Genomic DNA, 12,847 nt, shown 5'->3' on the forward strand with positions numbered 1-12,847 from the left:
TGCAAATGTCATAGTTAGTGAGAAAAGTCTTAATATATTCTACACAACCAAACTGATTCAGTTTCACTTCTACATATGTTGAAGGAAACTTATACTAGAGTATATTGTACTTTGCCATTGTTGCCAACCTGCATGTTTTCATAGTTTTATTATATTGTGTTTTTTTTTTTTTTTTGATGATGCAGTTACATGCAAAAGTATGAGCACACCCGTGTCAAAATGTCTGTTTCTGCCAAAATGTAAGCAAGCCAAGAATTTTACATGTGCTGCTCTTCCACTTGGTCCATCCACCTTAAAGTCAGGGTGTGATGGAGGTTTTTGAGGTGCATTTGTGATTATTACCCTGCCGTCGAAGCCATCCTCTTTAAATCTTTGGTGAAGTAAGACGGCGTGATCTTTACTTCCAGAATTGAATGGACCCATTCTTCCTTCTGCCTGCATCAAAAAGGAAAAGCAGGATCAGTCCACCTCAACATGCTTAACAGTTGGAGGTATTCCTTATTTCTGCAGCGTTTCTTTGTAAAAACACGCCTTTGCACGATGTAGCCAAAAAGTTCTATTAGTTCATTATTCTTTCCAAAATTCATCCCTCTTGCGTCAGTATTCAATATTCAGTCTTAAACAACTGAGGCTGAATTTTCATGGTAAGGATGCAGGAAAGCTCTTTTCTTTCACCTCCAAGATAATTTTTAAAGTTAAGGGATTCTTATCACCTGACCCCAGAACTAGTTTTTCAAAAGCCCAAGTAAAAATGAACAACTTTGACCTTCTGCTTTTTGGAGATCAGATGATATTCTACTTACTGAATTTTCATGCGTGTTACATAGTTTCCACCAAAATGATTGGCGTTAGGGCAAAGTTTGAAGTCTGTATAAAAAAAACATTAGTACACCAAACTATATCACATACATTTTTAAGGAAATAGTGGGTATTGAAAAGGTGAAAATCTTTATAAGTGACAATTTGTGTCATCATATTAATTTTTTTTCAATAACTAAAACGAAACTGCAAAAACCAGTACTGCTTCAGCCATATAAAACTAGTGGTATCCTTTGAACATTCTGTTTGCACATCCTCCAGTGCTCCTGTCACTGTATGGTAACATCATCACTCTGACAAAGACATTATTGTATCAGGTTTGTTATTATGTTTCCCGACAGTGAAGATTTAACAATTGATACCGTACCACACGGCAGCTCTCTGGAGAAAATTCTCACTGCCAGTCTGGTGTTATGATATCAAATTCTTACTTTACTCTCCATCCTTCTGTCTCAAACTAGATCAGTAAACCCCATTCAGAGCTCAGCCGCTGTGTCTCTGTTCCCTGTTGGCTTTGTAATAGTTGTGATAAGAATATCAAAAGTGCATAATAGAAAACCTGCCAGCGGAACAATCCATATTAATGTAATTTTGATGGTATTTGCAACCTCTTCTTCCAGTAGATCTGGTTACATAATGTTATGTAACATAGCTCAAGATAAGTGTCTGATCACTGCTGTATTAATGTTTCCATGCAGCAACTACTGCAGTTGCTGTTAAGTTCAAGCTTTGTGCGTTCACATTTGAAAATGAAATGTTTTGAAATAAAATAATACCCACAATAAGAATGTGATAATTTGTGATGATAGTACATTGTAGAAGTGACAATAAAGGCCTCTTTGAAAAAGAAAACTGCTGAGGGAATGCCTTTGTGAAACACAGCTTATGATCATTCATTTCCAAAAAGCATTCATATTGTATATGAGGCTTCCACATTAGAGCAGACGTCTCTCTCAAGTTGTCCGTTTATGAATCCACAAAATCCTCAAAAGGATGAAGGAGGCGGTGGGTGGACGTAGCAGTTAAATGCTGTGCCTCCACCATATGGATCTTTGTGTGATGTGAGAGGAAAACCATCGTGGTTAGGTCTAAAATACATTATTTTCAAAATGCACCGTAAACATCATGGATGCCAACTTTCTGGTTGCCTATGAATGTAAACAAAACACAGCATATGAAACATTGTCATTTTCTGGTTATCTTTAGAATTTTTTTTTTTTTTTCAAGTTAAATATGCAATTTAATTAAGATTGAAAAACAAAACTACTTAGTCAGGATTGGAAAACAATCATGGTAAGTGATAACACCGTCATTAAGGACATTTTCCCTTCACATGCAGTTGCTCCCACGACCACTAGAGGTTGTGTATTCTTTGGATGTAATTACTGACCCTATCTGCCTACAACATTCGTCATTTGGTCATGTTTTTTATTTTATTTTTAAGGCTACATCAATCAACACTACACTACACTAAACATCTTCCAGCCATGAAGGTGAGAAAAACAAGTGGACTGCTGTAATTTCCTCAAATGGGCACATATTCATTGGAAATGGGCAGGTATATCTTCTGAATGGTCCCCTTTGTTTCAGCTTTCATTTAGTTTACTGACATCGCTAAAACAACAACATGCACTGAAACTCTCATTTCACTTGATATGAAATGAAGTCATACTCGAATTCAAACTGAAATGAATAATGTTAACAAAAAACCTAAATTGATTTGATATTATGTGGCTCAATATGAATAAAGTACAATGAAACATAGCTTTTTGGGTCCTTGAATACTTAAACTTAACCATCAGCAAGAGAAATTGCCTAAACAAAAAAAATCAAAGATCAAAATCAAATGTATTTATATAGCACATTTTATGTACAAAACAAAACAAAGTGCTTTACATAAAATAAAAGCATTGCAGCAGGGAGTGTAAGAAGCATTAAAAATACATAAAAGAATATAAAGAGAAACAAATAAAATAATATAAATGAATTTAAAAACAAGCAACAGTCCAGATAAATTTAAAGATAGCGTGCAGATTTCATGCATAGACACATGAGAAAAGAAATGTTTTTAACCTGGATTTAAAAATGTCTCCATTTGGTGAAAGTTTAATCTCCACAGGCAGTTTGTTCCACTTGTTTGCAGCATAACAGCTAAATGCTGCTTCTCCATGTTTAGTCTGGACTCTGGACTGGACCAGCTGACCTGAGTCCTTGGATCTAAGAACTCTGCTGGGTTTATATTCTCTGAACATATCACAGATGTATTTTGGGCCTAAACCGTTCTGGGATTTGTAAACCACCAGCAGGCTTTTAAAATCTATTCTCTGACTGACTGGAAGCCAGAGTAAAGATTTTAAAACTGGTGTGATGTGTTCAGATCTCTTAGTCCTGGTTAAAACTCTAGCAGCAGCGTTCTGGATGAGCTGCAGATGTTTAATGCTCTTTTTGGGAAGTCCAGTTAAAAGAGCGTTACAGTAATCGAGTCTACTGGAGATGAATGCATGGATGAGTTTCTCCTGGTCTTTTTGGGAGAGGAAACCTTTAATTCTGTTGATGTTTCTGAGATGGTAAAAAGCTGCCTTGGTGACAGCTTTGATGTGTTTAATGTTCCAATAGATTCATAGTCCCTAAATATTATGAAAATCCCCACATCAGCTTTAGTGTTGTTGTTTAACTTGATTAAATAATTTCTCAGATATGATACGTGATCTGGACACAGCGTCCTGACTTGAATATCTGTGGTCCTTCCGCTACATTTATCTCTGTGAGCTGCTGCTGTACTGAACACAGAGGAGTGGCATCAGAGCAGATGCACACACCCTTACGAGTCGACTGACACTAACAAGGTTTTCATAGTTGGACGTGAGTGAAGTGATGCACGTAGTGGATGGATATGGAGGTTAGGGGTGGCGGGCGTCCTGAGGCCTTTCATCAGAGCGACGGGCAGACCTCCACAGCAACAAAGGGAAACTCAGGTCAGCTAACAGCATGAGACTCTCATCAGCCTGGACAGCACTTCTCTGCCTCCTGATTCATGGAGCATCCAGAGCCTGCACAGGTAAACCAATGTCTGATTTACACTGTGATGTTCCATGTTAAAATGTTGTTTTTCGTCTTGAGTTTGAGTTTTAGATTCAACAAATACCTCCAGAAACATCACTGGATAAATATTTGTATGTCTTGTACAGTTGGTAGTTTAGGAAATAAATCAGGATGGCAGAACACAGTTCCGTTCTGAGAGGGCTCTTTTTTAGACTGAGTTACTGTTTATGCAAATTTTCCTCAATACTAACCGTGCACACACATATCATGAAGTTGATTAAGAGAAAAAAGAATGAAAATAAAGAAATTTAATTAAAACACAACTGCAAAATCGCTATTAGTTTACTTATGTCTATTTTCTTTCTAACTGAACAGTTGCTGCGTTTTGTTATTTGGTGAATTCTCTTTTTGTCAGACCGGTGTGCTCACACTATGTTCATTGAAAATGATAACCAAAAAAAGAGAGAACTTCATTTTAACATTATTTATCATTTTGAATTCATGAAAAAAAATTCAGTACTCTCCAACCCTTCGAATTTGTATTAAAGTAATCATGAGCAAAACAACAAGAAGCTGCAAGCTTTGATAATCTGCACATTGGATTTTAGAAATGTCACAGTAACATTTATCAATCATAGTACATTTCTCTAAGTGTGGCAAACAGTTTTATTTGTTTATTTTTTTTACTTTTCAGTGAAGAAACTGGGCAGCAGCACTGGAAGGTTTGCCAATGCCACCTTAGTGCGGCTCTCCGAGTTTTTGAGTGCAGGGTACAAGAAAGGAGTGAGACCAGTCAAAGACTGGAGGACATCCACTATCGTGGCCATAGACCTCATGGTATACTCTATTCTTAGTGTGGTAAGTTGGAGCGTTACAGAGTGTTACAGAGTGTCATGACTTTTTAAAGTGTTGTGTCACAGTTCCAATATGCGGAATGCAGCGCACACTAAGATATGTTTGTTTGTTTTGTAAAAACTTTGATTCAAAATGATGGGCAGATTAACCTGCTGCTGGCTCCCTGAGCAAAGAAACTGTCCTTATATGCTGCAGCATCAGATGATATGATGAATTTGAAAATATTTTTTTTATGTACCCCAACTAAAGGATGAGAAGAATCAGGTTTTGACAACTTATGTGTGGTACAGACAGGTAAGAACGATGACCAATTTAAATGCATCATCACCACTAGTTTTACAGCATCACTTGCTTATGGAATATTTGATCCTGCTTTAATATCAAAATGATTTATTATCATTTGCACATTTTAACAGTGAGAATCATGCAGGCATTTTTTATATTTACAAGCTGCTAATGTGTTTTCCTCCAAATGCTGAATATTTTAGTCATGGACAGATGAATTCCTGGTGTGGAATCCAGAGGACTTTGATGAGGTCAAACAAGTGTCCATGCCCACAGCGAATGTGTGGGTTCCTGACATCCTCATCAATGAGTTGTAAGAATTTTCTTTATAAATGCTCTCACTGCTCTTCTGGGGCTAGCCCCACTATTTCCGTTGTGTTAAACTCAATCGCTGTTGTCATTTCTGTCTTAAACCTGCAGTGTAGATGTGGGGAAGTCTCCAGACATTCCTTATGTCTATGTTACTCATGATGGACTGGTGCAAAACTACAAGCCCATCCAGGTGGTTACAGCCTGCACTCTCAACATCTACAACTTCCCATTTGATGTCCAGAAATGCAGTCTCACCTTCCAGAGCTGGCTCCATACCAGTAAGAGGTTTCTCAAATACTGGAAATTGCAAGCTTATGAATAAAAATAACAACCATCAGGTTCAAGTTTAGAATTTTATTGTGTCATGTCTTATTGTTAGTTGTCTTTCAAGACCACACATGCATTTTTCATTAGAAGTATGTTGTAGATGCTTTTAAAGACAAGCCTTACCAGCTGATATTTATAAATTAACTGCACCAACAGTGATCAGTGCTGCCTTTAAAACAGCGCAAATCCTTTTTAAGTCTTGAGCAGAAGAGCTGTTTTGTTTGGTGCTCCCATCAGCTATCTCCTGCAGTGATTTGTGCTCAGAGAGCTGGGTGGTTGGTGATGGCTGAGTTGTTATCGGGGCTTTCATGCTGCTGGTGATATTGTGTTCGATTTGTAGTTGATGACATCAACATCACTCTGATGCGAAGCCCCGAAAAGCTCAGGGATGACAAGAGTGTCTTCATGAATCAAGGAGAGTGGGAGCTGCTCCATATACTGTCCAACTACAAGATCTTCAGTGTGGACAATGACGACTATTATGCCGAGATGAAGTTCCACGTGAGTGGATGGAATTATATAGTTTTACACAGGGTGAAAATATAAGAAACCTTTCTACGAAATAAGTTGGGATGCCGTGTGAGATGTAATTTAAACAAAATACAATGAAGTGTAAATCCCCTGTCCTGAATAACACAAAGTCAAAAGTTAAAAGTGAGAAAACGAATAATTTTATGGTAATCCACTGGTGTTTTTTTTTTAAATTTTGATGCCAGCAACATTTTTCCTAAAAAGAAATGAAGGGTGCATGTTTACCACTGCGCTGCTTCACCTCTTCCTCTAACATCAATCTGAGTGCTGCAGAGAGCAGTTTCTGTGGTTTTAAAGTCAAATATTTTTAGCTGATCATTGATCAGAGTAATCAACCAGTTTGTGGATTATTTTCATTAAAATGTATCAAACGATGCTTAAAGGTTCTTTACCTTCAAGTGAAGTACACGTACATCAAAGTACATAGAATTGGTAGTTAACAGTAAATTAATATGGAACTACTGAGCAACCAATCCGTATTATGCAGTAAGTTACTTGAAGGTACACAGAATGTTCCCTTGTAAATCCCTCCTTTAGGGTTTATTAGGGGAGTATTTAGTAGCATAAATAAACTATCTAGTCCTTCCCTTTTTTTTTTGGTAAACTGACATTAAGTAATCATTAACTTCCTAATAAATCTGGGTTATGAGTTAATCATTAGGTACTGGTTTAACAATCAGTTAGTTTGTCATTCAAACCACACTTGTTCTCTGATAACTAAGCAGGTTTTTTTTATTGTAAAGTGTTACTGTATTTGATTATATAAACAAAGCCTTTCATAAAAAGGGCAAAAGGCTGGGTGGCAGCATAACAAGTTCCAAAACTTGTTAACACATTATTTCATCCTTACACCATCGCAGAGTCTCTCTTTTGAACTGCGGGCTGACAACAAGCTGAATGGTCCCTCTCTTCTGTAGCCAAGAGGCTGCAGTGAATGAGATGTCAAATAAGAAAATTTCCATCAAGATCTATCAAAAGAGTTTTCCACTTAATCCTTATAAATGAGCTCAGACCCAGAGAAGGTTGCAGGATCTTGTTTATTTGATTCGCTGCGTTTCGGAGATTTCAGTAGAATTCTCTTTATTTTTGTAATAAAATGCTGCCAGAAGGACCGAAGGCCATTCAGTGTTGTTATGAGTCTTGTCTCATGTGTAAACTGTGATTCAATTCAATTTTTTAATGTTTATATGAACCATAGATGAAGAAATTGTTTTTGCAATTTTATGCTGAGAAATCTTAATCTACACACCTTATTTCTTAACGACTCTTGAATGTCTTTTTTGTTTCTTGTTAATGATTTCAGTCATTTAATTGGAAGATTTTTAGTCTTTTTTGTTGCCCCCGTTTTAACATTCTTGAAATATGTTGCTGGCTTCAAATTCAAAAGCAATTCTCAGTTTCTCCTTTGATACTTAACCTTTGTAGCTTTTTCCGTTTAAAATATGGTATGAAATGAAATGATTGAAATTCATTTCCATTCATAGAGGGATATTTTCAAAATAATTTGAATATAGATCTGTAAAATTTTGAAAATGAATGTGAATAGAGTTATACCAACAGGATTTTGGATAGATATTGGATCAGACAGGCAGGATCTGTATGATGTTTGTGTGATTAGGGATGTGTTTCCTGGCCTACTGTTGCTTTCGTAATATGATTCATAGTTGAGGAAAACCATATCTCTTTTCCCCTTGTTTTGGTTTTGCTCTTTGGTTTTGCACTATATGTATTTTTTGAGCATGCTTATAAATGTGACATAATTAAACAGAGTAGACCTTTAACCCCGTATGAAAGCCACCGCTACAGCTATGAACAGCTCTGGTTTTGCATTTGTAGATGAACATAAAATGTGCAGATTGGTGTTTCCCTGTGTTCCATCTACAAGTAAAGAAAATGCAACTTACCCATTTATGAAATGAGACAAGCCTGTTTACTTGTCTCATTTCACAGGTGGTGATCCGGCGGCGGCCGTTGTTCTACACTGTGAATCTGCTGCTGCCCAGCATCTTCCTGATGGTGATGGACATTGTTGGTTTCTATCTGCCACCAGACAGCGGAGAGAGAGTTTCCTTTAAGATCACTTTGCTGCTGGGCTACTCTGTCTTCCTCATCATTGTATCTGACACACTGCCTGCGACTGCCATAGGAACCCCACTGATAGGTGGCTGAGATCTTTAATGCTCATTGAAATTTAAATGAATGTTTAAATGAAAAAAGAGGTAGGTCAATTATGATGTCATGGGTGCAAAAAACAAAGAGGTAATCGACAGATTAATGAAGACAAAACATGATCAGAGTCTGCACATTACCCCAGAAAGCATGGATTAGTTACCACTTTACCACATTCAAGACATTTATCAAACACCTTGTCTCCTCTTACCTAGGTGTGTACTTCGTGGTCTGCATGGCTCTCTTGGTGATCAGCCTGACAGAAACTGTGCTGATTGTACGCCTGGTCCACAAGCAGGACCTGCAGCCTCCTGTGCCTCACTGGGTGAAGTATCTGGTGTTGGAAAGAGCTCCGGTCCTCTTCTGCATCCACAAAAAGCACCGCCTCTGTTCCAGACTGTCCTCCCAGGCCTCTGACCTGGAGCATTACAAGGACAACAACTATGGAACTGGTAAGACGAACGGATCTAAACCAGCGGTTTTCAGCATTGGCTTTTATGATCGTGGAAGTTTCAAGTTTTAAATCAAACAACCGTCTGAAGTATCCTTAGTGCTACTTATAAATGTACAGTGTATGGTGTCATATCTTGTTCTTGGCTTACGTTTCTTTCTTAAACCAGGTGTTGTGCGATATAATAAACTTGAGACATTCAAGATACACTGAAAAGAAAATCGAATTTATAAAAAGGTTGAACTTTTAAGCCAACTCTGTAGGTGTTAGTCTAATGACAAACTACAAAATCCAACCCCTGTCCTGCTCTGTAGCCCAGTGCACCCTCCACCACACCTGCGAGATGGGCCGAAGGGTCAGCCAGCAGGACAGAGAAGGCGGGATGCTTGGACTGCGCCTGCCCCCATCCAGGGACAGCACCCCACCTGTCATGGACAACATCCTGCAGGAGGTGACAGCGATACGCCACTTCCTGGAGAAGAGGGACAGGTGTCGGGAAATTGCCAAAGAGTGGCTACAGGTTGGCTACGTGCTGGATGTGCTGCTCTTCAGAGTCTACTTAGTAGCCATGGTGGCTTATAGCATCACACTGGGCACTTTGTGGTCAGTCTGGCAGGTTGCCTGAGATTTTCCAATGCATTGTTGTGGACACTCAACTGACCAATTATGAATAAGGATAGCTAGAGTTAGGGGCTGTATGCCTTGCCTTGTTCATACGATATAGGGAGGCACTCACATAGAGATTTAACAGGGAAATGGCTCCTATAGAAGAGGCTTATGCATACATTCATAGGTTAAGTGATCAATTTGATTTCACAATATCCCTATGAAAATCACCATTTTAAGCTTGATTAGATAGTTTAAAGGTCTGTGGAACAAAAGTAACTCCAGATGCTTTACCAGCACCAACCAAAGGATTTTTGTGATTCAAACACAAACATTCTGCCCAAAACAGTTATCCATCATTATGATGGATTTCAAACTATTACAGTCATGGTGCACAAACTGACATGGCCATAACTATTGACCCTTCACCTGCATAACAAAGAATAATGTTAAAATGTTACGAACTTTAGAAGAAATAATCTTAAATAAACTGATAAGTAGATTTGGACATAGGACCTGAAAATATACAGAGAAGAATCAAACTAGTTACTGCAGTGTGAAACATCAGTCTGACTAAACAGTATGTACAAGCTATACATGAACTGCACTGTTTTGCGCTACATAGTGCATATGTCTGTCTGTAAATTAGGACTTTTAAAAACTAAAATGAGATGTATAATTAGTTAAAAAGCTTTTTTATTTTTATCAAGAGGTCATTATTCTCATCTTACGATAAATAATGAACATTAAAGGAAGGTAATGTAAGGTGACAAGCAGTGATTTCGGGTTATTTTCCTTCAATGACATGATTCTGTGGGTAAAAAAGACCCTTCCAAAATACTCACATAGGTTTCTTTATTTACAGCATTACATCTCATTGACATTCAGACAAATTCAACTTATGATAGATATAATACACATCATTTGTATGTATAATCCATAACTTTAAGATAATGTGTTACAAAATGAATAAATGCCTCACTGAAAGTAAAGTTTCCTAAAACAGTCATTTTAGACTGTTTTTAGACCCCCCCCAGCTAATTAGTTTCAATTACTCTGAGTAAAATGTTTTAGTTTTTCATGTTCTGAAGCTTTTACATCGGGCTCACTTATTTCCTGCTGTACATTTTATTCATTTATTTGAAAATTAAAAAAAAGAAAGCGTTATTTCTGGGTGTTGATAGTATTTTCTGATTTATGTGAAAATTTGAAAATGTATGTAAATTTGAGTGTACCTGATTTGTATATTAACACATACAATCTTTAAAGAAAACGGTCACACATCTACATATCAAAATGTGTATGTTTCAATGTAAGTAATCAAAAGGCAAGAAGTTAAGGTGGTTTCTGTTATGTGAAAAATGACTGTGTTCACCTTAATTGTCTCTGTAAACACAACATATGCATACCAACAGTATAGTTTTGAGTGATGAGTGTTCAGTGGCATTCATTTTATTTTGCTGTGTTGCTGTGGCAGCAAGAGATGATATGTAATGATAAGAAAACATTGTACATACTGTGTAATCATAATGTTACATATAAATGTAACAAGTTTAAATTATAATCGATCAAGACTCAGCAAAAATGATTTATTAAAAACTTGTACTATGGTCCTCTTGTCTTCTTCAAGTCAACGAGTGCCGTAAAAAAAGTTTTACATGAGCAAATAAAGTGAGAGCGTAGGACTCCACAGGTTTTGATTATTTTTAATTCCTCAGGTTCATTAATATAATTTTCTTTTGTTCGTTTGATATTAATATAAACTGTTTGGGTTTTGTCTGATACAGCCCTGCTTACAATTTGGTTTAACACCTTCATTTCCGACTCCAACTCCAAATGTTATCCATCATTTATCAACTGAAAGTGCCTCGTATAACTCATTGTTCCATATGTGTAGTTTCATGAAAAAAAAAGAAACCAGTCAAAATGTTAAAACAAAAAAACAAAAAAAATCATTTATCTTTTAATAATATATACATCTTATGATAAAAATTTGCATCTTACACATCTTAATAATCTAGAATATGTGCAGTATGTGCTTTAATTTACCACAATAAGCTTATAACAACAGTGCATGCAGAGCCTGTAGTACAACACACAGCCAGAGGATGGCACTATGTACAACCGCATCAGTTTCCTTCAACGGCACAGAGACGCCAACTGTGCGTGATACAAAAAATCTTAAGAAATGCCCAGAAATTTCGGCTGTCACAAGCCCTTTTTGTAATTTCATGCTCCTCTAACACTGTACATAAATTAAGTTTTAATGTCCTGGGTCAAACGGTCTCAATTAAAAACAGTCTGGTTATTTAAACAGTTAAAAGGATTTGACATAAACCTTCATTTCAGACAAAATGAGGATCTTCAAGATCATCACTCTCTAATCTTAGGCTGGCAAGATTGTTTGTTTAGATGTGTGGGTCAGAGATCAATACTGAAAACTTACAAAAGTCCCTCTCGGCTCATATTACCATCCCAACAAACCATTCACCAACCCCTGACCCTTCCTTCCTGATGTCCCAAAAATAAGATCAAAGCCACATCAGAGCAGCAGATCCAACGAAGCCATTCACAATGACTTTTTCTTCACATTTCCTGTTTTTTGTTTTCTGTCACAAAAAAAAACAACAACAAAAAACCTCACAGAGCTGTGATGCGTTTCTGGTGTAATGCTACAGAATGTTCTGCATGGGCGAACAGGGAAAGGAAAGAGTTGCCTCATTAGTTTCCAATACACTGAAGTCAAGATCTGATCGCGCGTGTGTCAAAGAGATGAGCAAATATAGGAGCAATACTGGCACATACTCTGGAGACACTTCGATGTGATACAGTATTAATATGTTTTCATACACAGACATACTGGCTTGCAAAGAAAGTACAGTGGCCACACAAATCTGAATAAATATTTACTGTCAGGGACATTTCATCTTTTTTGGCAGTGGCTACAAATTACGTTCAAATTACTAAAATACACTGTGGAAATTGACTCCAGCATAGCAATAATGTCAGTCTACTCTTGTTTGTGCATTTAATTGCTAGTCACATCAGTTAAAAAAAAACAATTAGCTCTTTCAATTTTACCATCCGACTCTTTGTAAATGCAATGTCCCAATCAGCAGTCAAGCAAGCATTTTAAAGCCTCTCCTTAGAACTGTGCAACAGAACAGACCATTAGAGTTAAACTGTAACATTACATCAAGAGTAAACTGTAACATTTATCTAATGTCACATATACTATATGATGTACGGAATGTTTGTGATTTCGTAAGCTTTAGTACCATGTTACTACAGTAGCATAGAAGGTACCATTTAAATACTGGGTCAGGTTGGATAGTTAGAGCGTAGGAAAAGGCAACAGAAGGTAATTTGAAACATTTTTGTTTGCCTTTTTTCTACTATTCAACCATATGCACTGCGTCATGCAGTCTCCATTGTTTGGGAGAAGGTGGG

General features: G+C 37.1%; 1 protein-coding gene across 1 annotated transcript; it reads left to right on the plus strand.

Moving 5' to 3' along the window:
• Positions 1-3,807: 3,807 nt before the first annotated feature.
• htr3a (5-hydroxytryptamine (serotonin) receptor 3A) lies at positions 3,808-9,416 on the plus strand. The gene is made up of 9 exons (XM_075486873.1): positions 3,808-3,877; positions 4,556-4,719; positions 4,966-5,010; positions 5,205-5,314; positions 5,422-5,591; positions 5,981-6,141; positions 8,122-8,332; positions 8,556-8,831; positions 9,106-9,416. The coding sequence occupies exons 1-9, from the start codon at positions 3,808-3,810 to the stop codon at positions 9,414-9,416; spliced, it is 1,518 nt and encodes a 505-aa protein (XP_075342988.1).
• The last annotated feature ends 3,431 nt before the right edge of the window (positions 9,417-12,847 follow it).

Source organism: Odontesthes bonariensis, chromosome 16, assembly GCF_027942865.1.
Source record: "Odontesthes bonariensis isolate fOdoBon6 chromosome 16, fOdoBon6.hap1, whole genome shotgun sequence".
NCBI lineage: Eukaryota > Metazoa > Chordata > Actinopteri > Atheriniformes > Atherinopsidae > Odontesthes > Odontesthes bonariensis.

Coding starts and splice junctions, on each gene's coding strand:
- htr3a (XM_075486873.1), top strand. CDS start 3,808: ATGAGACTCTCATCAGCCTGGACAGCACTTCTCTGCCTCCTGATTCAT. Junction 5,011..5,204: donor CTTATGTGTGGTACAGACAG/GTAAGAACGATG, acceptor TGAATATTTTAG/TCATGGACAGATGAATTCCT. Junction 5,315..5,421: donor GACATCCTCATCAATGAGTT/GTAAGAATTTTC, acceptor TTAAACCTGCAG/TGTAGATGTGGGGAAGTCTC.